The sequence below is a fragment of the Ascaphus truei genome, chromosome 14 (assembly GCF_040206685.1).
Source record: "Ascaphus truei isolate aAscTru1 chromosome 14, aAscTru1.hap1, whole genome shotgun sequence".
NCBI lineage: Eukaryota > Metazoa > Chordata > Amphibia > Anura > Ascaphidae > Ascaphus > Ascaphus truei.
Window position 1 is genome coordinate 26,513,216 of NC_134496.1, and position 23,774 is coordinate 26,536,989.

General features: G+C 45.6%; 1 protein-coding gene across 8 annotated transcripts in view; it reads right to left on the bottom strand.

Moving 5' to 3' along the window:
- Positions 1-23,774, bottom strand: part of PIK3CB (phosphatidylinositol-4,5-bisphosphate 3-kinase catalytic subunit beta) — a 97,313-nt gene that overhangs the window by 36,252 nt on the left and 37,287 nt on the right. For 6 of the 8 annotated variants that reach the window (XR_012787987.1, XR_012787988.1, XR_012787986.1 and 3 more), the window contains exons 3-13: positions 16,448-16,588; positions 15,167-15,348; positions 14,246-14,471; positions 9,038-9,261; positions 8,353-8,535; positions 7,834-8,001; positions 7,152-7,241; positions 3,651-3,899; positions 2,881-2,977; positions 2,659-2,789; positions 1,942-1,995 (exon numbers count right to left, since the gene is read on the bottom strand). Coding sequence is in view for 5 of the 8 variants with exons in the window: in XM_075570148.1 (XP_075426263.1) it covers positions 1,942-1,995; positions 2,659-2,789; positions 2,881-2,977; positions 3,651-3,899; positions 7,152-7,241; positions 7,834-8,001; positions 8,353-8,535; positions 9,038-9,261; positions 14,246-14,471; positions 15,167-15,313 (1,569 nt within the window). In the remaining 3 variants the exon portion in view is untranslated. Of the gene's footprint in view, positions 1-1,941; positions 1,996-2,658; positions 2,790-2,880; positions 2,978-3,650; positions 3,900-7,151; positions 7,242-7,833; positions 8,002-8,352; positions 8,536-9,037; positions 9,262-14,245; positions 14,472-15,166; positions 15,349-16,447; positions 16,589-17,297; positions 17,364-23,774 lie in introns of all 8 variants that reach the window. The other 2 variants (XM_075570150.1, XM_075570149.1) reach the window with 2 other exon arrangements.

Sequence of the window (23,774 nt, forward strand, 5' to 3'; positions counted from 1 at the left end):
CTACCGGGCTCCACCTGTCAGTAAGAGTGAGACAGAATCAGTCAATCTCCCCGAGCTCCTCTAATAAGCAATCACACCGCTTTTATTTTATTTTAATACCGTATAGAAGCAGGGGGTCTCAGAGTCTGAAATTAACGCGGTTCAACTCCAGAGACCCCCATGCTTCAATACTGTATCATCAAAATAAAAGCAGCTTAATTACCTTAGCAGCTTGCCCATAAGGCAATGAAGGGGTTAAGCCAGAGTACCTGGTTTATTGGGGTAGAGGGGGTGGGTGAAGGGGGTATTTTCCCCACGGTGGCTGTATAGTCCTACCGGAACGGTTGCGGGAGAGGTTTAACCCCTTCATTACCTTAGAGATAGTAACCGCTATGGTAATAAGTGTGTTAACCCCTCCCCACTACTCACCTGAGCTAGCCGTTAAGTTAATTAAGCTGCTTTTAGCTTATTTTGATAATACAGTATTGAAGCAGGGGGTCTCCGAAGCTGAACCGCGTTAATTTCAGCCTCGGGACACCCTGCTTCCCAAGTTACGGGGTGCCAGTATCCCCCTGCTTTGTTTAAATGTCCCGTCACGTGGGCTGTGACGCCAAAGACTTTAAACATGGCGGGAATACCGGCACCCCATAACTGGGCCTGTAACTCGGGAAGTATGGGGGTCCCTGGACCTGAAATGAATACAGTTCAGCTCCGGAGACACTCTGCTTCAATACTGTGTTCTTAAAGTAAAAGCTGTGTGATCGCCTATTAGAGGTGTGCACAGGGAGAGTGACTGATTCAGTCTCACTCTTAGTGCGCGTCTCTTAGACAGGTGCAGCCCGGAAGGAATCACACAGGGCGAGTCTCATTCAAACGCAGGGATCCCCGCTGTGTTAATCCCAATGGGCCATTACCAACTGCTAGGTAGGCCCATGCTCGCAGGCAAGAGACCAACCATAGTGCTGCATCAGTACAAGAATCATTGCTCCAGTCTGTTCCCCAAAACACCACTAGGATGCACTGCTGCACTATCGACAGAGGATTAAGTTTATGTCAAAAAGGGGAGTCAACAATCCAACTGACAGAAATTCAGAGCCAAGTTTCGCAGGCGTACACAGCAGAAGACAGGGAGAATGCGAAGGCTTTGGAAAGGGGGACAAAAGAATGAAAACGAGAGGAGAAAGAGCAAACGAAAGAGGGGAAGGAGGGGGGGCTTGAGGGGGTGGGAAAGACAGAAACAGATTGATCAAGCATGAAAAACCCCAACACTAAAAAAGCAATGCTCATTGCGAAGATAAGAAGCACTCAGATGCCAGCACAGCGATGACATGGAACAAGTACCATAGCAAACGGTCTTGCACGGTAACATCACTCTGCTGATCCAAGTGTTTGCTTGGTTGTGTAACTGGATCTATGAGAGCGGGTCTGTAATGTGTGCCTGATGAGCTCAGCGGGAGACCGCATGTTCTCTGAACAGCACGTGGGATCATACTGGCCCCGGGCACGTTACAAATTAACTTTCTGAAGTGCCATTAAAGGCAGGACTTGGTAATAACAGGGGGGACAGCGGGACACAGAATTGGCATTGCCTCGTGATACAGCGGGAATCAACTGACCAGAGGCAAGGACAGGGGGTGGGGAATATACATACATTCACACCAATAAAAATTGTACAGTATGCTGCTAAAAAAAAAATCATGCTTTTTCTTTAGAACGTGTTTGCAAGACAATTGGGCAAAAAAACGGTACGTCCCTTCCTCACATCCCTCCCCTCCCACAAAAAAAAGAAGAGCTGCCCTATAAACAGCACAAAGAATCCCTATTTAAAATTCAATGTGATGTGTTGCACTTTTAACCCATTCCCTGCCAGAAGGATAGCCAACCTTCCAGTAACAGATATAGGAATGTGCTTCAGGATAGAGAAAGAAAGATTATGTCTCTTTATTACACTCAGGGACTCACCGACATGCTCAGGCTGTCGCTGTGCCGTGCAATTTCTGCTGCCTTTTCAAGTATCTGCAACAAAACAGGCTTTAGCTTTTTTTAACCCAAACTACAAAATTCTCATGGTACCCGCCACAGTAATGCATTTAAATCCCAGGATACAGCTAGACCTCCTGCAGTGTATACACAGTGATATTTAGGACAGGCTCATAATGTGTAACACCATTACATATTGGGCTTGGGCTGCTGACAGTCGCTTGCATTGTAAAAAAGAATAATGTAATATATAATTATAAAAAAAAGTCTAAGGGACAGCATCCAATATGTTAGAGGCGTGTGACCTGTCTCTCATCTCCTGCCCCTCGTTAGGAATTTGAAAGAGACCATACGTATTTTACGAATATATGGAAGGTACAATCGGTCAGTGATTGACTATATATATGTATACAGCTGTACTGATACTGCTAAACTACATGCTAGTTATAGCACCAAAAAAAGTTTTCTTTAAAGAATGTTACTGCAATGTGGATTTTGCTCCTTAGAAAGTACAAGAAGCTTTGATTACAGAAGAAGCTTTGATTACAGAAAGCAGCACGTGACAGTGACACTGTGGGATCCGTCAGCACAGACAAGTCCTGCTCTGCTACATAGAGAAGCAGAGAACCTGCATCCTTGTGAAGGCTGCAGGGAAGGGTGACTGCACAGGAAAAGGTTAATGAAGCGGCCGTACTGCACCTTATCAAACGGCGGGTAATAAATAGACATTTTGGAGTATTCTTGGAACTTTATGTGCAGGGCTGTGGCGTTCTCCGTGTAAGGGTTGGTCCTCACGGTTCCCATCGGATTTAGCAATTCTTCAAGTTCATCTGGAAGAGAGACACGCGGCTCATGAACATGTAGGGCCCGTATGACCGGAGATTGCCGGCGGGCAAGATCCCCAAATCCCCTCAGACTTACCAGGAAACGACGACCAACTGTGCAAAACATGTTCACCGGTCTTCAGCTGCCCCTTGTAGTCAAACACCATGGTGTTCACCCAGGCCACGGGGTAGTGCTGTGAGGGGAAGATTTAGAGAGAGAACGCTCACATGGCTACCGGTCAGTGTATGGGAGAGAGCAAGGGAACTGGTCTGGGTCAGTGACTGCAAACTACCACCAAGATTCATATTTACTACAAAACGCTACTCCATAAAACTTCTTCCAGGCACATCCACTTGAATGGGTCGCAAAGGGGTAAGACGTACTGGAAGGTGTCACCATTTAGTACATATGGCCCTAAATATCAGAGATTAATCTCTCTGCCAAACATGCACTGCAGATCCATACAGCAGTTGTGGAACTAGAGGCAGTCCCCACTTACTATTCAAGAAATAAACCCGCGGTAATTAGTGTAACAGTACTGGCTTAAGCTAACCGGCCGTAAAATAAACAGCAGTTGCTGGTTTCTTGAGGCATTCCACAGGGATTCATCTCAGCAGAACTCTGAACAAGAGATCACACAGCAAGAAAGGGAGCAGCCAATGGAAGTCAATCCTCCCCAATCAAATTTTCCGCTCACTGTTTAAAAAGTTGCTTTGCGCAATTATTTAAATGTACTTGAAGGTGTCTACCTTAACAACAAAACCCAGATTTAACCCATTAAACCCCACCACCCTAAGAGTCTCACACCTGTCTGTGTGCCATAACTTTGCACAGTGAATGTATAGGTAAGTGACAGAGGTCAGTACCACTTTGCCAGCCTTCTTGATGGTCTGGTACTTGGGATTCACGGCCTTGTTTGCCCTCTTGGTCTTGCTCTTGTCCAGGACGGTGTACACGGAGAGGCAGAGGCGCGCCATGCGCGGCAGATCACAGATGTTAATGTCGAACTCCAGGGTCTCATTCCAGACGTGGTCATTCTTCCCCGGCACCTCAGAGCTCACAATGGGCTTACAGAGCAACTCTGTGCCATGGAACAGGCCGGCCCGCACCAGGACCTGTGTGGGACATAAACAGGGTGAGTTGTGATACTGTCTCAAGTGGGAAAAAACAGGTTCACATTCCATCGATAGTTGTGACCTTGGGCAAGTCACTTTGGGGCAGAACCACCAAGTGTCACTAGTTGGCACACCCAAAGCGCAGTAACTACAACTGACCTAGGGTGAATCTGCCCCTTTATATCCTTGTGCCTCGTGGACTGAAATCAGATTGTAAACTCTAGAGGGCAGAAATTGTTTCTCCAAGCGTGGGGTAGCGAGGCTACACCGAAAAAGAAAGAGAGAAGATCCTGACTCCTGAGGATGCCATTTCCAGGCAAAACACGTAGAGTCTGGGATTTGAGATAGACTCGATGCAGCCCGTCTCATCCACCAAGGATAACGGACGTGCTGATGCAAACATTGCACGAGATGCCGAGATGAGACACACACGGTGAGACTGCAGCTTGCTGCTTACTAACAGCCCAGGAGATCCGTTCCTTTTACAGATTGCATCGGTGTTTTGAAGCTATAAAGATTGTTCACATACTATTGATTTTATCTTTTGGATATAAATCTGTTAAAGACGATCTGCACTATTTGCGTTTTTTTCTCAGTCCCCGAGTTGAAACTCCGCACTGACCAGACTAGATGAATCTACACTGCCACTGTTTGGGATATGCTTTTGAAAGTGGGAAAAATGTGAGTAGGATCATACTGGCCTCAAAAACCTCACCCAGAGAGATTATATATCGTGCATTTGGTTGTCCATATATTCTTTTTTTCCCCATATAGTCTACACCAGGGGAGCGCAATCTTTTTTCCCTGCGCCCACCTGCCGGCTGTTCCCCTCTCTCCGTGCCCCTCCTACCCCCACTCTTACCTCGGCTCCAGCGTCATGACATCACATGACCTTGCAGCGTTTGCCATGGTGACGCGTTTCCAGAAGCCGTCTGAGCCAAGATAAGTGCAGTTTACAGAGGCCTTCGCCGCTTCCCCGGCACTTAACTTAAGTGCCTTCGGGAGGCGCACAGAGCCTCTGTAAACCCCACGCTCCCCGCAGACAAGCCCCTCAGTTTGCGCACCACTACTCTACACCAGGGGCACGCAAACATTTTGCTGCACCCCCCCTGCCTGCTCTTCTCAGTTCTGCCCCCCCCCCATTACCTCGTACGCGGGGTCATGTGACCCGCAGTGTCATTTGACGCGTGTGATGTCACATGACCACGTCATTTGATGCCGCGTTGCCATGGACAAGAGTGATGTTGGCAGAGTCCAGGTAAGTTTTAGAGTTGCAGAGGCCTCACACGATCCCCCAGCATTTTAAATGCTTCGGGGAAGAGCGCGGGGCCTCTGCAACCAACCGCGCCCCCTCCCGGACAAATCCAGCGCCCCCCACTTTGCGCACCGCTGCTCTACACTACCCCACACTTGGAGAAACATTCATACTTTGGAAACCGTTCATCTTGAGGGTTTGAGCAGAATTTCATGTATCAAATAATTAAATCTCTATGAATGTTTCACTTTAACTGTCTATGTGGTGATTGTAACAATTTTCAATTATCACAGTAGCTATTTTGTTACTATTAAGCATTACACTTTTTGACCACATACATTTGGGTGGTTTGAGAGCACATTGAAACAAATTGTTCAGTTTATACAGGAATTAATTGTGCCTGTAAAATATTATCTACATTGCTGCAAACACGGTCAGCACCATCTAAAAAATATTATTATGAGTAAAATATATGCACAGTATATTCAATTAGGAGTGTATGAATAAGCCAGCTGGTCATGTTAATAATAGTAATATTATTATTTTTTATCTCCCAATGGGACTCAGAGTGCATAACAACTTAAATGTTAACAAAACACATACATACATACCCTAAAAAATAAAAAAAAGAAACCAGACTAGATTTAAAAAAATTACAAAATCCAGAATGGACCAGAAGTGATTTATGTGCTGTGTGTACATGCTGCAGGTCATATACTAATTAATCTAATTAAACTAATAAAGCAACTTCCTACAAGCCTCATGAGCCTGGAATTATTCTCACTTCAGAGGCTCAGGTCACAGATACCAGGGCACTCACTGTTCAATAAACACAAATAAAACTAGCGTCACTTCAATTTATGGTTAGAGTAACACAAACAGGAGACACTTACGTAACAACGTCACCTAAAAGGGACATGAGAAAAACAAACAATGTTTAAGGCAAGGTCCCTTCTTCGGTGGTGCGTCAGAAACCTACAGTACTTTATCCATGTCCTACTTTATGACACTACATTACTGGCTGTCACTCAGTCACAGGAAGGCAGTCACACAATTGCCCATATTTATTCTCAAACTAACATTTCAATGTCACACCACTCCTCCATCCGAGAAGTAGTCCACAAAGACATTTTAACAGCCCAGAACCCAGGTCCGGATTGATCTGGATCCGTGAATTGTTCCAGCTCTCATACCCAGGGGGTAGAGTCCTGCATGCTTTTGGTGTTGTAAACGGGGCAATCTCCCAAAACCAAACGGACTTCATGCTGCTCTCACATGAGCAGCCAGAACAAACCAGATAAACGAGTCACACCGAGGAAGAATAAATTACACTGATACATTAACCCAGGGGGGCTCAACTCCAGTTCTCAATACCCCTTAACAGGTCAGGTTTTCAGGATATCCCAGCTTCAGCACAGCTGGCTCAATCAGTGGCTCAGGCGAAGACTAAAGCAGTGCTATCCTGAAAACCTTCCCTGTTGGGAGGTCTTGAGGACTGGAGTTGAGAACCTCTGCATAAACCCCGTCTCTGCTAGAGAATACAAATCTGTAAGCGATTACCAAGCAGCGCACTGGATGAAAAAGGTACAAAGCAGCAGGGATGCCACATGTCAAAAGCAAACGGTAAAATAATGGACACTATCATTACATTCTGCTCAGGGGACATGAGGAGGCAAAGACTGCAGTGCATGGGGATTCATTGCTAATGAGTCAGGCTTCTGCGTCTCCTGTCGCAGCACAAACCTGTCCCCTTCCTCACTACTGTCAGGTGAAACATCAGGTGAAAGAAAGGGGGGCTAGGACAGGTCGGCGCTGCTCTAGAAGGTCGGGTCGGGAGGGGAGATCTGTAAACTCATTACACCGCTGACACACAGAATGAAAATGTTATTCCATGTAACTCTGTTAGTGCTGGGTGGCCCTGTGGCCACAGACATCTCAGCACTGCCTGCACTTTAACATTAAACATGCGGTTTATAAGGATAGAAGGGAACTCTCACTTTCACTGTATCCTCCGTGTTCAGCCGGCTTCCCTTTACCAGCGCGATCTTAAAAGGCTCAGCGAGATTCCACACACACTGAGACATCACCTGCAGAGAAACCCCAAGAACATGAGAACGGTGAAAAGGTACTTTTATCATTTTCACGGCGATTGGTATCTGCTGGTTAACCCCTTCACGGTCACATTACAGATTAATGCTTTTCTGGCCCCAGACAGCAAAAGATTTAGAATGGATGTCAGAATGCATGTGACCCAAGCACGGATGTAAGCACCGCCATGGCTCTTAACAAAAAAGGAGGGGTGGTGAACATGCTGCACTCAATATTAGTAAGAAGTCTCTCTATGCATCCCCAGTTCTGCTGCCAACCACTCATTAAAGAGAATAGAATATTAGGCAGCCTTACAAACACGCCATTGCCACGCCGATTCTGTGACCCTGCTGCTTTCCAACCGACAGTAAGTTAGCAGGCAGTGTCCTCCCTCACTTGGGGGGGCAGTGCCAGAGCACGGCTGCAAGTAATGGGGGCACCATAATTGTTTCAGGGCTGAGATTCTGAAGTCATTCTCTGCCTTCCTTTATACTGCAGCTTTAGACAGGGACATGAAATACGGCTGAGTCTTAGTGATAAGTAACATACACAATCTACCCTTTCCCAGTGCTTCTACCCCCCGTTACTCACAGAGGCACCCCGCGTCTTGGGCGGCAGTGGGAGGGGTTGCCCGGGCAGCTTCCTCTTCACCGCCATCTCGATGGCGCTCATCTCCTGGTCGCACATCTTCTTGATGTTACAGCATTCGACAAGGGTGAGTCGAGGGAGCGTCTTATTCATCACGCAGCTACGGATGTACTGAAACCGCGAGCGAGACAGCACTAAGGGCAAGAACCAGCCCAGGGGGAAACACACTGTACACAGTCCCCCTTCTGCATCCAGATCACACACCTCAATGGGAAACCCTACACTAGTTCTTTATTTTATCAAAAGTTTATGGAAACACATTTTTGCTGGGACTCTTAAATATGGCCGGTTAACATAGGCACTGTATATTGTGTGCTGCTTGCAGTTAAGGCTGTTGGGTATAAATTTGCTAAACTATTAACCATTTCTTATAGGGAGAAACCGCTGTTAAAATGAAGTGTGTTCGGAGTGCTGTCACCGACACCCCCCAGTCTTGCATGGATTTATCTGTGTCACGCTCACCTGAAACTGGATTAAGGGGTGGTCACCAAAAACGTACTCCAGCCTCCCGCTGACCTGCAGCACGTAATCCTCCGGGTCCACCTCCTCCTCCTCTCGGCCGTGGATGGTAAGGCGTTTCCGGATGGCGAGCTCGTTCACCTTCAGGGGGTTCATGTTGGGGGACACTTGGAAGCTGAACACGTCCTGTTGCAAACACAAAGCAGATGGAGTGAAGTCAGGTTACCTGCAAAGCGGGGTCAGCAGGGTATCGAGGCAACAAGAAGGGCATGCTTGTGCTTCTATAATAAGAACTATATTCATCTCTAACAAAAGAACACAAATTATATATGTATATATAATAATGTGATTTTTCATGCCAGTGGCACAAATGCTTTACCCCATACCATACTCTTACAATTACTGTATACAAAAGAGAAAGCATCTACTCTCGTGCCATTTTCTGTATAAGTACTAGGATAATATTGAATGTTGTGCTACAGAACATGCTTGTGCAATATAATGAGACATTCATAAACAGGATAAGTTAATAGAAACAGCGAGAGCAAAAAATCCTTTTTTCTCTTTTTTTTACGTTTCACTGGAAAAATCTATTGATTTTGTAGCTGGTCCCAGACTGAACATAAACGTCACACCCCGGCCTGTGAAGGAAGAGCTGCAAATAAGATCGGGACAGAGAGACGTTCACCTGGCAGCTGTCGAAGTGAACGGCCACCACAAGGTTCCCCCCGTACAGCTTGTCCTGGATATTCTCTGGGAGTGAAGGCTCCAGTTCGGGGGGAAACGTGCATTTTAACCACTGTATCCAGGAAAGGCCGAGCAGTGACTGGATCTTTTCCTCGCTGATCTTCCTCATCTTGCTCCGGAATTCCTTCACCTCGTTATCTTTCAGAGAGTCAAATTCATGCAGACCTGAAAGAAAGAGGAAAATAACCAACATCCTTGACCTTTAAAAAAAAAAAAAAAAAAAACTTAAAGAACACCAGACAGAGTAACAGAGTCCGGGATGCAAGGATTAGCTACCAACAGAGGCATACGTGTAGCACAAGGAGGAAAATATACTAGTGTGTGAAATGCACAATAAAAAACCCATAGGTTTTAAAGGAAGTAGGACAAGTAAGAGGGACAAGTACAAGGGATAAGTGATCTGTCCAATCACCTAAAAAAAAATAACGCTCATTGTAAACCAAGCGGCATTTTGATCAGTGAATTGAAAGCTGTCCACGTGACACTAAACTGGAAGAAATTTATAGTGTTTTGACAAGTCAAAATTTTCATAACCAATACAAACAAAACAAGGAATAGCAATCCAGCCCCTCACACAACCGAATGTAACACCAGTAACTCTGTCACTGCCTTTAACACTACACACAACTCATTAGCACAGACTACTGCAATGTTCATAGTAATTTGGGGGACAACTTTACTGCACTTGTTCAGCAATATATTACTATATGCTAGTAATTTAAAAAGCACTGGACTTCTATAGTAAGGCAGTCAACCCAAATAGGATTTGTTTAAATCTTACCTAAACCAGTATTGCCCAGAATGTATCCATGGTCCCCCAGATATCCAGACACCCCCTGCTTCTCCAGATATTTGTAGTTTTCTTTGTGCTACTGTACAAACATGGCCGCCAGGCTGCAAACATGGCCGCCAGGCTGCAAACATGGCCGCCAGGCTACAAACATGGCCGCCAGGCTACAAACATGGCCGCCAGGCTACAAACATGGCCGCCAGGCTACAAACATGGCCCGGGATCACCAAAAGAAAGCTCTGCCATCTTTTCTATTGGTGGCAACCGGAACTGTTGCCAACGGGCCCGGTTTGTCAAGGGGGCTCACTTTGCTCCCTGACCCATTAGCACCCTCCCCTGGCCCAGTACCTCCTACCCCCCCTTCCCCATGTCCAGTCCCACTTACATGCCCTTTTACACCCCTTCCCAGGCCCACCTCATACCAGTACCCTATTACACCCCCTCATGCCCAGTACCCTCCAACGTCACGTCCCCGCCCAGTACCCACTTGACTTTCTTATATCATTTCGCCCCCCTGCATGGGCCATTACTCTCATATCTCTTACCACCCCAGTTCATTGCCTTCTTACATTCCCCTCCCATGCATAGAACGCGGCTCTGAGAACAGTGATAGAAAAAGCGAGACGCTGCAGCACAGATCTGTGTGAAGGGAAGTTTGAAGGGTTTCTGGGGCCTTCTCTACGATCTTAGGCACAGCACTTTGAGAAGCACTGATGTAAAAACACACGATGAGGTTACAACATCTATAGCTGTACAAGTTATGACATGCAGGTTCTTGGGGATTCAAGGCACAATTCCCATAAGAATTTGTGCAATGTTCTGAGACCAGCTCTGTACCTTGGAGATACTTTCTGAACTGTGAAATTAGGCACAAACATTACTCCGTGTGACCTTCTTCCCCCGACCGCTCCGTGGCACAGCTATGGAATAAACCAAACCCAGAGCAGGAGCTAATTGGCCACATACAACTCCTAGACTCTGTGCGGAAAACAGGCGGATTCCATGAAAACTTGTTTTAAGTGATTTCAAGTATTTGACAGCGCCCCGGAGGTATATAGAGGGGGGGGGGGGAGGGGCGGGAAAGGAGAGGAAATAACCATTTATTAAAACCAAAAGACCACATTGCGCACAGATCACGACTAATCAAGATTTCGGTCTCTTGAAAAAAAGGTACCGTCCTATTCAGTTAAATCAAGAGCGATATCTGCATCACGTAACCCTTTCCCTGCCCAAGATGCCTTGCTGAAGCCAAAGTGCCAAGAAAAAACAAGAAGTTGTACTCCATCTGATTTTAGCCCAAAATAACCGGTTTAACAAGTAGTCTAGTAAGACTCCATTGTAAACACACATTTATATAATTTTTACTCAACGGGCAGACATCGTGGCAGCGACAATAAAGAAAAAAAAATTTCTATCAAACAAAAACATGAAATTGTAAAATTGAAAGGTAAAAAGCAGTGGTACACTATTCCTACAGCATGAGAAAAGATTGAAAACACCATCATTTTACATCCGATATTTGAGCCCAGTTCGCCTGTACTACGTGATGTGGCGCAGAGATGTGCGGCAAAGATTGGACCAAACTTTATATTGGCTGGAAAGTGAGGCCTCCTGCAGGGAGCGCTAACGGGAGAGCGAGGGGTGAGTCTGCCGCATGGAATGTCACAAGTTATTCATTTGATACCTCTGCCAAAGTCAAGTCAAAGCTCGTCAGTCAGGGCAGCGTTTGCAAATCCCAAGGAGGTTTTTATTGGGGAAAATTACACCAATACAATTGACACTGCTCCAGTAAACCTGAACGTGTTGTGGAGATTAAATACTGACATGGGAACAGTAGATTAGGTTGAACAAAAGACACATGTCCATTGAGTTTAGCCTTTGTTAAATGCTAAATGGACAAGATACTCATCCTATATTTATAGTTCTATTAATCCAGAGAAAGCAAGCAAGAAACCCCAGTTAAACATTTACCAATTAGGTCTCAATGGGAAATAAATCCCTTCCGAGTAATTCGATTACATACTGGATAAATGCTCTTGGAGTTTTTAACCTTTTGGGCATTTTCCTGTATACCACCTTTCCTTTGTAAAAAGAGGACTGCTGCTACTAGTCAATGACTTGTACACTATGTACACTTGTAAACGTGTAAACGTGTACATATTAAATATAGTTCTGAGATACGTCACAGAATTGTAATATTCTGATATTCACACTATAGAAATGGTTCAGCGGTTCTTTAAAAATGGTTTCGGTAAAAAAATAAAACTCTGTTCAAATCAACGTATGTAATTTTAACTAGAAATTCTAATACAGAGGGAACCCAGAGTGAAATACCTGAAAAGCAGGAGAACAAAACCTCATCTGACTGTAAAAAGATAATAAACAAGGAGATGACAGAATACCTCGGCATTCGGTGTTTAATCCGTATTATTGCTTTGCAAAGCTTTGCAGGTCCCTCTGGCAAAAAGGATTAAAACATCTCACACGCCAGGATAATAAAAGGTGAATTACCGCTCTTAAACTTCCTGGAAACTGACAAAATGCAACTGCAAACAATGCACAGGATGACTGCATATTCTAAAGTGGTACGACCTACTTCTACTTACAGAACGGTGACCAAGAAAACATTATCGGAGCACACCAAAAATTATGACAGGTGACCCACCCCCACTGCCAACAAAGCTATCCCGTCTGGAAGGTGCACCCGAGTTTGCATGTTATTACTGTGGGTTACAGGGCAGCTATCGGAGTTTGTTAGTGTACACCAATGTGCGTCTCACACTTTGCACCTCCACACAGATTGATTGCACATGCCCCATACAAACCATTCCTCAGGGGTTGTTCTCAACCAAAACCTCTGCTGCTGTCCCCCAAACACACACTGCCTATGTGACGCAAATAGATCAGGTCTATTTCCAGTTTACACATTTCATTTGTTTCCTCCTATAAAACCTTGTTTTCCCTCACAGAGTTTCTCTATGCAAAGAGCCAGCGATGCACGGTATCTGAATACTGGGCGTATCTTTGACACAAGTTATACCAAACAATAATGAAGGTATCCAAGAGAAGGTGACCCTGAATAACCCAACACTGCATCTGAATGAACACTAGGAACGTTTTCATGTTCCCCCGACCAAACTACTTGGCTGCAACCTCTGATTTTCCACAAGCTCTGCACAGACTTAGAGAAGTGAGGTCACCTTTCTTGTACACACTAACAAAATGCCGCAAGCAGCGTTTGGTACAGACACCAAACTGCGGATGAATCAGCTGTCACTATATGGGTTGCTGGCTCCTTAGCCTCTTCCATGCCAGAGCTGCCTTCACCACACTGCCAAGCAATGTAGGACTACAAGTTACTTAGTACCACTCCATGACCCATCAAACGATCGCAATTCAATCCCTGAACGGCCATCTTTAAAGTATCCTATGTTAAAATAGGGTTTTCAATCAGACTGGGCAACATCTAAAATACACTGATGTTACCAGACATGGACACCAAGCAGCAAAAAGGGTTAACCCAGACTTAGCTATGCAGACTGTTTAAAGTCACTTTACCTTCCACTTCCTAAAACAAAATTGCAAGTTCTGCAGTCTAGAGATCCATTGTGCCTCTATAATCTATGTACAGTGACGTAGAGTCAGTGTTATATTTATATATACTGTATATATGTATATGCTAAAAATAACAGCGCCCATTTATAGACTGACTGAGGGTGTCACGAGTACAAGCTGGCAGTTTCCTGGAGACGTGGGGGACAGTCTCACAGTCCCGGCACAACAATCGACCATTGTCACTTATTCCTGACAGCAGGCACGAGGTGATGCATGACTTCAGTCTGTGTGTGCCCTACAATAACAGCTGATTCACAACTCATGAACACTTTACACCAGCCTGATGCTGGCTCACCAAGATGTCACTTGCATACAAGCTCCCAAGAAATCATTGTTATTTGATGTGCAAGGCTTTGCGGGAACTTGTTGGAGAAGATATACAGTACCACATATTGAAAACTGACTGCGTTCATCCTCCTCTCACCCCCTGCTCGTCTTTTTATTCCCTCGGGCATGTTAGAATCCTCCGATTTCACCCCAACATCCTCAACTGGGAGACTATTCCATGCTCCCACCACTGTTAGTTCAGAAGGACCTTCTCCAGGGATTTTTTTTTATTCCCCACCACATTTCCTCATTTCAGGATGGATTCTCTCAGTGGTTTCAAATGAATTTTTCTTTGGTTTGCATTCCAGCACATTTTTCTCTCCTCCCTCCCCACCCCCATACAAAAACCCCACTGGCTTTCATACGTCCCCCTTGTTCTACAATCTATTTTACTGCAGGCAATAACAAAGCCCTTACCTTTCCCTATGAGGACCCCTATCTTGGAATCTAACTTTTCGGCAGGGTCACAGCTCCTGGTCACCAGCTTCAGGACGGGCAGAAAAGGGCGCACATCGCACAGCCTGCGTGTCTCATCCTCCAGCTCCTCGTGGACGGCGGTTTGGTTGACGCACTCGAACATGTAGGAGTCGATCTCCAGGAGGAGGTGGAACAGAGGATAGTTTTGAGCGTGCATCCATAGGAGCTGCCGACAAACATCACAACCACCATTACCACTCACATGTAGAAAGAATGCAATACAAATTATGTGTTCTCACTCAACACCATCAGTGCTGGGGGCATCCCTATGAGCTGCAATAGGCGAGGCTTCTTTAATATGGAGGATATAACTGTGGGACTGGGAGGGATTTCCTGGGTCACAATATGCAGAAATAATTAGACAAGTGAACAGGACTGTGCGTATGTGTGCAGGGTGCTCAGGTCTCTGAGCGATTAGGGGGGGAGCGGGTGTAGTGGAGGGGTGGGTGGGTGCACGGGGTTGTAGCAGATGGGTGGGTGGGGGTGCGTAGCGAACGAACTGGGTGAGGGTGGAGAGGGTGTAGACAGGCGGGGAGGGGGTGCGGAGTGTGTAGCCGACACGGAGGAGGGGGTGCGTAGCAGACAGAGGGGGGGGGGGGAAAGAGATGAGACAGGGGGGGCAGTGACATAGTCGACGATGGGGGGGAAGGGAGGGGAGCAGCGGATGGGTGGTAGCAGACCGGGGAGGGGTGGGCGTAGTATACAGGGGTGTAGCAGAAGGGGGGAGAACGGTTTAGTAGTGGGCGGGGTGGTGGTGCGGTAGATGTGGGGGGTGAGGGGGGGTGAGTTGTAGTAGATGGTGGGGGAGAGAGTTGTAGTAGACGGCGATGTGTCACAGTACAGGCCCAGTCCCCTGCTCACCTGTTTAATGTATGATATGGAGGCCTCCCGTGGCACCTCCATCTGCACATAGATGCCGGTGGGAAGCAGGACGTCCACAGCGACATCGGCAGGGATCTGTGTATCCGCCGCCCAGATGTCCGTGGGGTCTGACACCGCAGGAGGCATCTTGTAGTGTTAGTTACTACCTAAAGCGCATGGCCCTACAGGAAGAGAACAGAAGCAAAACACACGTGAACATCGTGACAGCAGGTAAGACCCCTTGATAAACAACCCACCCACCTCCCCTCAAAGCAGCACACTGCAAAGCTATGTATATCTGTAACAGTGTGTGCACTCACGGACGTATGTGTTTTTGTGTGTACATGTGTACGTGTTTTTGTGTGTACACATCATTGTGTGAATGTAAACACCTTTGGCCCTAACTTGCAAAAGCCATTGACTGCATACATCCTAAAATACAGTATGAAACAGTCTAAAAGCGATAGGTGAGACACGGGTGAGTGCTTTCAAGCTGCTGAGATCCTTAAATCTGTTGCAGTTATACTCAGTTAAATACATCGTAAACAAGGATAACAGACAAAAACATTACAAGTGTAATGTTTAACAGGAATAAGAAGGACATTGTTTAAATAGGTCTGTAAATGAGTTGGTTGGCCTCTCCTGCACGGACGGGGTTAATTTGCCAAATGTTTTGCAGTTATGAAGAAATACAATAATATCACTTCCCCTAATTGTGTACAACAACAAACAGTCATATCAGCGGAACAGAACACACATTGTCCAGAGCTGGAAGACAGGGAGGCATCCTGGCCCCCAGCCAGAAAACACACAATCAGCCAGAGAGAAGAGCATGAGGGATGGCGGACCAGACGAGAGACGGCAAAGCAAATATCACAAGAGAGGCAATTAGAACCCGGCATGCAGGAGACCGCAAAGTGATTAATATGATAGCAGAGTGGATAAGAGCACAAGTGCAGCGATGTGCATGTGACGTGCAACATAAATGCTGAGAGCATACCCTGCGAAATGTATAAAATCAGCATCCTAGGCTCCACATATAGGACATGCTGTTATACACAGCAGAGAGCAAGACTGCACATGTACAAGTGATCTGCAGCCCCTTCAAAACAAGACACCAATAGTAGTCAGAGTTCCTCCATAACTACTACTTATCCAAATGCCCCCCCGACAACCCACAAACAGTACTATCCTGCTTCAGTGGAGGGGGGACTCATTTCGGCCAAGACGCACCGAATTCAGATAAAAGCACAAACACAGTATAAAGTATACAATACGCACGGCTCTGGTTACAGCCTGGACCGGGCTCTAACTCATGAAAGGGCAGAGTTGTAACGCAGATCTTAGGAAAGCCTTCAAATCCATATTTGATCATTCCAGGTAGTAATTGTTTTGCTTCTTTTATATTCCAGTGCAGAACATCTGGAGGATTTCAGAATGAAAGAATTGATCAGCATCAGTAAAGAAAGGTGCATGTCCTGGCTGAACCATTTAACACTACATTTTGCATAACTCCGTGTACAGCGCCCTGGTTACAGGTTTTGGGTCTGTGCATGCGGCGTGTCCTCCTACACACAGACAGAGTGATATTTATAGGCATCTGCAGTACCTGCTTGTTATATAACTCAAAAGGCATGAATTAAACATGGCCAAGTGTTAAGATTCACATAGAGCCTTCAGTACAGAACCAGCTGCAGGAGACGCAGAAGCAAATAGCTCAACTCAGGCTGACTGAGGTATTGAGCTGTCTTATTAACTGTCAGCTTGTGAGGTCCCACATCCCAGGGTCTGCTTCATACGTTACAAACTGAATGTTAAACTGACGGGAAGGCATAAAAACATTCATTTTGACATACGTGTGTAACTTCTCCAACTTCCTATTTCCCAATATAACCACAAGAACTGGCACATGGGTTAGCATCACATTTAGAACGTGCTGTTACAATGATGTGAAGACAATAATAAAAAAACATTTCAGCAGTGACACACACTGGTCCAATGGGTAAGTGGTAGCCTGTTACATGGAGCTCACAATCTAAAGAAAGGGAGTGGGGAAATATACTATACAGTGGTAGGTCGTCTGTTTCTATAGGCTGTTTGCCATGAAGCGAGCAGCTGCGATACTCATTACCTGTTTTTGTAATCCAAAATAGATAGGGAGCAGTTTAGAACCTAAAGCCACGAGCGAGTCCCTGCTCTGCGGAATAAAAAAAAACATCGCCATGAAGTAATTTTATATAGATAAATCTCCACGATACTCTTACAGACTGAACTGGAGCAGCTTCACAATCTCAGGTCACAGCCAGTGTTGCTTATTCACACGACACACTGGCCCAGACTGGCCCTCACCAGGTGCTGACATTCACAGCATCAGTCCCCTCCCTTAGCACACACTTCCTGGTCTACGCACCAGACAGAAGCAGTGTTTTGGATAGTTTCCTGAAAGACAGGAAGCAGAATGGGCCAGAACTTCCTCACAAACTCATTAGCGAGTCAGACAGCTAGAGGCCAGAAATTGAAGAGGGCGCATGCCCGTCACTGAAATATTAAAACTTATCCCAAGGTAGGACAGAAAGTATCATACTATGGGACCCCCAGATTCAAACCCTCTATAAAAGCAGGGATAGAGGAGTGGATTGGTGTTTGAAGGCTGGTAGGCATATGCATAAATTAAAAGAAAAAACGAAAGTGGCGCTCCACACTAGTGATCAGTGAAATAAGTGATTGTATATAGAATCTTTAGGTTAGAGGATTCCTGTGCAAAAATAATGTCTAAAGCGACAGAAAAGTGCAATTAAGGTGTCCAACAGTGAGAACACATATGGGATTTATATGAAAAAAATATATAGTAGTGTGCAATATAATACGCAATAAAAAAGGTATACTTCTCCACTCAAACCCTGAAACAAGATATGTTTCAAAATATCTTCAACAGCCGGTAGCAGGGGAGCGGGGGATGTAACCAAAGGAGAGAAACTGACATAGAACAGTTTTGCAGGGATAACTGGAAGCTCAGTAGATGTTAGACCGTCAAAAGTTATACTCACAAACCTGCAGAGTAATAAGGCATGTCCAAAACTGTGGCAGATGTGGATGGTGTGCATTTGTCCCGGTGATAATCAGAGAAGAAAAACCATAATAGTACAGAACTGAAAAAAGGCTACTTTGTGTGTGTAGCACCTGTTCACCCCCCTGCCACAGAAAATCTGGCCACAACATGGGTATTGTCCCCAGTGCAGTAGCTCACCTGTTTGTTCAGGAGGTCTGAGTGGCTCCACAGTTGTAATTTGGGAGCAGAAAAAGGGCAGGCTTTCTCCCTCTCTTTAATGTGCAGCACCTCCATCCCATGAGGATCCTGCTGGATGCAGGATGGTCCCCACAGGCAATACTCCTTTCCAATAATCACACACAATAGTTGGTCCAACAGCAGCTTTATTGTACAACAGCATGATCGTCCTCCAGCCCTGGAGCAGACCCAGGGGCTTGAGGCCCCAAGAACCATTCCCAATCTCCTTGACTCTCTTGTAGGGAAAAGGGTACCCCATAACCACATCAATTTGGTGGAGGGTCAGCTTTTATACCCAGGGGGAAGGGCTTGTAACCCCACCCCATAACAGGGCAGGTCTAGGTACTGACAGGCATCACACCATATACATGTTACAGTCAGTACCCTCCCCAGGTATGATACCAACTACCGGTTTAGGCCTGCCCCTGGATATGGCAATATAGTACCTATCCAGGCACCAATTCCAGGCTAGGCCCTGCACAGGAGTTTAACCCAAACTCTGCCTGTTCCTATCAGGACTTATAGTGTTGAGGCCAGTAGAAGGCTATAGCCAGGGGCACTTGGCTACATGTGCAAATGTTAAACACTCCAGATTCGAGGCTTACATCAATGCAATTCTTTAAAATAATATCAAATGAACCGGCCGTGACTTCCACGGGTCGGGTGAGTCGCGCCCTCACCACACTCCATGGGGCCGCCTCTTCCAGTAATGTCACTTCCTGGTTCCGGTAGCGTCCGCTTAGCAACCCAGACGACTCTGCACTGGTCCTGTTCTCCGAATCTCCAATAGGGCTGAACAACAACGCGTTACGCTGAGATGTAGCTTCGTCGACTTCTGACGATGCTACATCTCAGTGAAACGAGTTGTCATTATTCAGCCCCTGCCCTGTGGCTACCGTATGCATGAATTAGCACCGTTTACGCAGAGAAATTTTACAGACACGCCCCTGCCCCATAGAGCTTACAATCTATAATTTTCGCTGCGTAAGGCACAGGGAGATAAAGTTTGAACCAGACACCCCTACTTCAAACTCAGTGTCATCGTTTGAGACAGTGTTTTTACTAACTGAGCCGCTCCGATAGGATAGATAGGATAGATAGGGCAGCACGTTTATTTTCCATGTAGTAAAAATACAGGAGGATATGGTAAAACCCAACACAACCTGACTTAAACAACAATGTGAAATCCTGGAAGCAGCCACATTGTACAAATCCAAAACACAGACAGAGAGGGGGAAAGCACTGAAAGCGCAAGACGCAGGGGTTTGTGTGACCGCTTCAAAGAAAAACATCAAAAGGCTGGCTGATTTCTGAATTTGGACACAGCTTGTCAGCAGAGCTAATTGGTTGCAGGGAAGTGTATAGTCACAACCCAAATGGCGATTAGATCAGATATATAATATTACTCTGTAACTGCCCATTTCCTCTTTATTGTGTACCAGCTATTTATAGGAGAGAGCTTTGAGAGGGGGGGGGAGATCTCCACATTCGGTTGGCACTGGCATTTCATCATCTTGCTGCCTAATTACCGCCATGATTAGATACAAAACGCCGTAACGGGTGGGTGTTAAAAGAAATCTATAGAAGATTTTTTTTTTTTTACCAAACTGCCTTTTACAACAGTGTTGAAAGACATCAATTTCTACAGTTTATCACAGGAACTTCCCCAAAATAGCCTTTTGATCCAAGTCCCACTAGGATTAGGGAAGAACTCATTAAAAAGAAAGAGTAACGATTCCAAGACAATTGTTATATGAATTAAATACCCTATTTCCTCAATTCTAAGACGCACCTTTTTCCTGATTTTCACATGTCTCAAATCGCGGTGCGTCTTAGAATCGATGTATTAATTTTTTATATAATAAAACAAAGTGTCTACAGTACTAACCCCATCTTTTCACTCACCACGTTTCAGTAGAGGTCCCATGTCAGCGGAGGATAAAGCGGGGGGCGGGAGTGTGCCGGGTTCGTGGCGGGTTCGTGGCGGGAGTACGGCAGGAAAGGTCCCAAGTCTGCAGGTGAATGAAGATAAGAAGAAGATGGCGGGCGGGCGGGGGCAGCAGGAGATCATAATAGCAGGAGAGCTGAGCAGGAGCAGAGTGGCATAGGGGAACGGCTTGGGAGGTGCACACTGTAACCGGAAGTCAGACACCGGTCAACTTCCGGTGTAACTGTGTGCACCTCCCAAGCCGTTCCCCTACGCCACTCTGCTCCTGCTCAGCTCTCCTGCAATTATGATCTCCTGCCACCACAACACGCCCGCCCACTGTCTTCTTATCTTCATTCACCTGCAGACTTGGGACCTGTCCCGCCGCCGCACTCCCGCTCGCTGTCCATCTTCAACCATCTGCCGATGTGGGACCTCTCCTACCGCCACCGCCCGCTTCATTCTCCGCTGACATGGGACCTCTCCTGAAACTTGCAAAGTGAAAAAGTAATTTTCCTTGATTGTAAGGGCCAAATCGATGGTGCGTCTTACAATCGGTGGCGTCTTACAATCGAGGAAATACGGTATGTGATTTTTTTTTTGGGTGTTTTCACCGTAAAATGAAACACCGAGTTAATACCAACGCTCAACCGTCTAAAGTCGATAGCAGAAACATCATGAACCGTCATTCTCCCTCGTACACAGAGGTCCATTCTGTTTCTCATTACTGGAGGAGGACAGCGGACACACAGAACCAGCAGCAGGAAGGTTGTGTGCGAGAAGCTTACTATCAGTTAGACTCCATGGTGATTATTATAGGGATGCTCAGGCAGTGCTTGCAATGTGCTCGTGTACTGGACAGAAGGATGAACGACTCCAGCCGCATGAGTTATTTATTTAATTTTTTTTTATATATTTTACCAGGAGAAAATACATTGAGAATTACCGCTCTTTTTGATGTATGTACTGGGTGTAATTCCTTCGACACGCTGAGAACAAAACGCTTTTAAAGAGATTTAGAACTCTTCCTGTAAATTATAAAACATCCTGTCATTAGGAATCAATGTCAATTTTGTTCACGTAAGGAAACTGCAGGTACTTTTAGGTATTCTTATTGCCACCAAAAACAATAAGCATATATCTCAAGAGCTCACCAGCAAAAAAAAAACACAGAAGAAATTTTTTTAGTGGTGACCTCAACCACAAAATATGGGTTCCTTCAAATCGAGCATCAGATTTCACCTTTAAGACCCGTCTAAGCACTCAATGGCAAAAGCTGCTAGGCAAGCTATTATAAGACAAAGATAGAACTGCTGCTCAGGTCCAATTTGGCTGTCACTGCCTATCTGTGTGAGTCACGAGCGAAGAAGAAGAATCCACGGGAGAGTCCATTTCCTTTAGGGCTCTCACAAGATCACAGTTACTGTATCGCGGTGCCCTTGTCAATCACGTGGCTCTTCAATGCACTGAGGTCTCCTGGTGGTGTGTGGTTTCCGCTAATTAAATTGCTTTGGTTATCTGCCAAAGGGCAGATGTCATATTAAAAGACGAAGCACCCAATTCCAGTTACCCTGCTCCTCATGGCAAAAAGGACCTCAGCCTGGACATCCAGGAAGATGAGACGTTTCAATTTACTGAAATGACACTTGCGTGTTGATCGTAGAACCATCCCTTTTAAACACCTCAAGGACATAAGTAACATGCAAGAAGCAGCATTTTCCAGGAAACAACAACACTGGAAATATTTCCTCGTTGAGGGGTGGTCTGGTTCACTTTTGCAAAGAGAGGGAGGTCAAACAATGAATAAACTGAAAAGGGCTTCTGATAAGAAATCAAATATGAAACCCGTCACAAAATGGTCCTTGTAGGTTGACCACAATCAAAAATCAACTGCTCCCTGAAATAACACTGCAGACAAGGAGAATGACAGGCGCTGAACCTGGTCCACGTATACTGGGAAAAGACCGGATGACACTTAATCTTCCATAATCTGTCTTCCGACCTGTCACCGCAATGTTACATGACAGACTATAAAACGGAAAGAATGCCTTTGTTCTACGAGCCACACAGGACAGAAGTTACTAGTAATATTTACATAGTCAAAGACATTCAGACACAGCAGCACAAATGCATGGTCTCTGAGATAGGGTACATACCAGGGAGGTGGTGTAGGGTAGGGGTTAAAGTGTTGCACTTGAATAAACAAACGTGCAAATTCAATTTCAGTTTTGGACACTTGCTGTCACTCTGATCTCTGGCTAATCCCAGAGATGCTACATTGACAGCTCTTATGTTTCAATGCTTTGGGAAGGAAAGGTGTTAAACACACACAATTCCGGTCTTTCTCCGCAGTGTTTGAATCATAAAGTTCATGTAGAACCCTGCGCTGTAAGGGAGGAGCAAAGCAGTGTGGAATTTCTTCTTTAACCCCTCTACACAAGCTATTATTTCCACAGTCTTTCCCCCCCCCCCCCCCTTTTACAGGTTTTATTTTTTTGTGCAGAGCCTCTGGTTCATTCATATCAACCCCAGTTACTTTTCACCAAATCATTCACTGTTTATTTCTTAAACAATCCTAGTGGAAATGCTACTTTGCATTTCATTATGTGTGTGTATGCTGTAAAGCACTAATAAAGCCGGGGCTGGAAGTGTACAGATAATAAACATGCTGCACTGTATAATGACGACGATCAGTGTATAGCAATACTCGGCATGATTATGCAGTGCAGCATTTTCGTGTGGGTGGAAAAATCTTCCCTGCTGAACAAGAGCTCAGAGACAGAAATAACACTGAATCATTCTGATGTTTATTTGGAAAGAAAAGCTCAGTGAAAAACATAACAGCGCAGCACCCAGTCAGAGCCCTCACACAGGGTGACACCACAAACTCACCCCAAAAAAGAGAAACCAGCCAGTCACAAGCAGCTGATGTGAGACTTGAGTCACAAAGCCCAGGGAGGGAGGAAGCGAGTGGGGGGTGAGTAATTAACATCCAAAGATCACTCTTCTGAAAACAGCTTGAGCTGCTGAATGGTGCTTGCGGCATTCCTCTGTGTGGGCACTTCCAGTTTGTGCTGAGCACAATAGGAAATGGACACTGGTCTTCCCACAATGCTACATACTGTAGCTCTGCGATTGTACTGCAGGCAAGTGGCTGCATTGTTACAGTAATGGAAACTAATAAAGAGCCATTATCTCATCATATTGCTCCCCTAGAACACCAGACAGCTTGATTTGTGTGCTACAATCTCCTAACCCTCAGCAACAGAGAGGGGGTCAATAAACCATGCTCAAAAACTAACCTTGCATTTCAACAGCCGCCCTCTAATGTTTATTAGGAAGCACTAGCCTTAAAAAAAAAAAAAAAACAAACAAAAAAACCCATCAAAAACGCT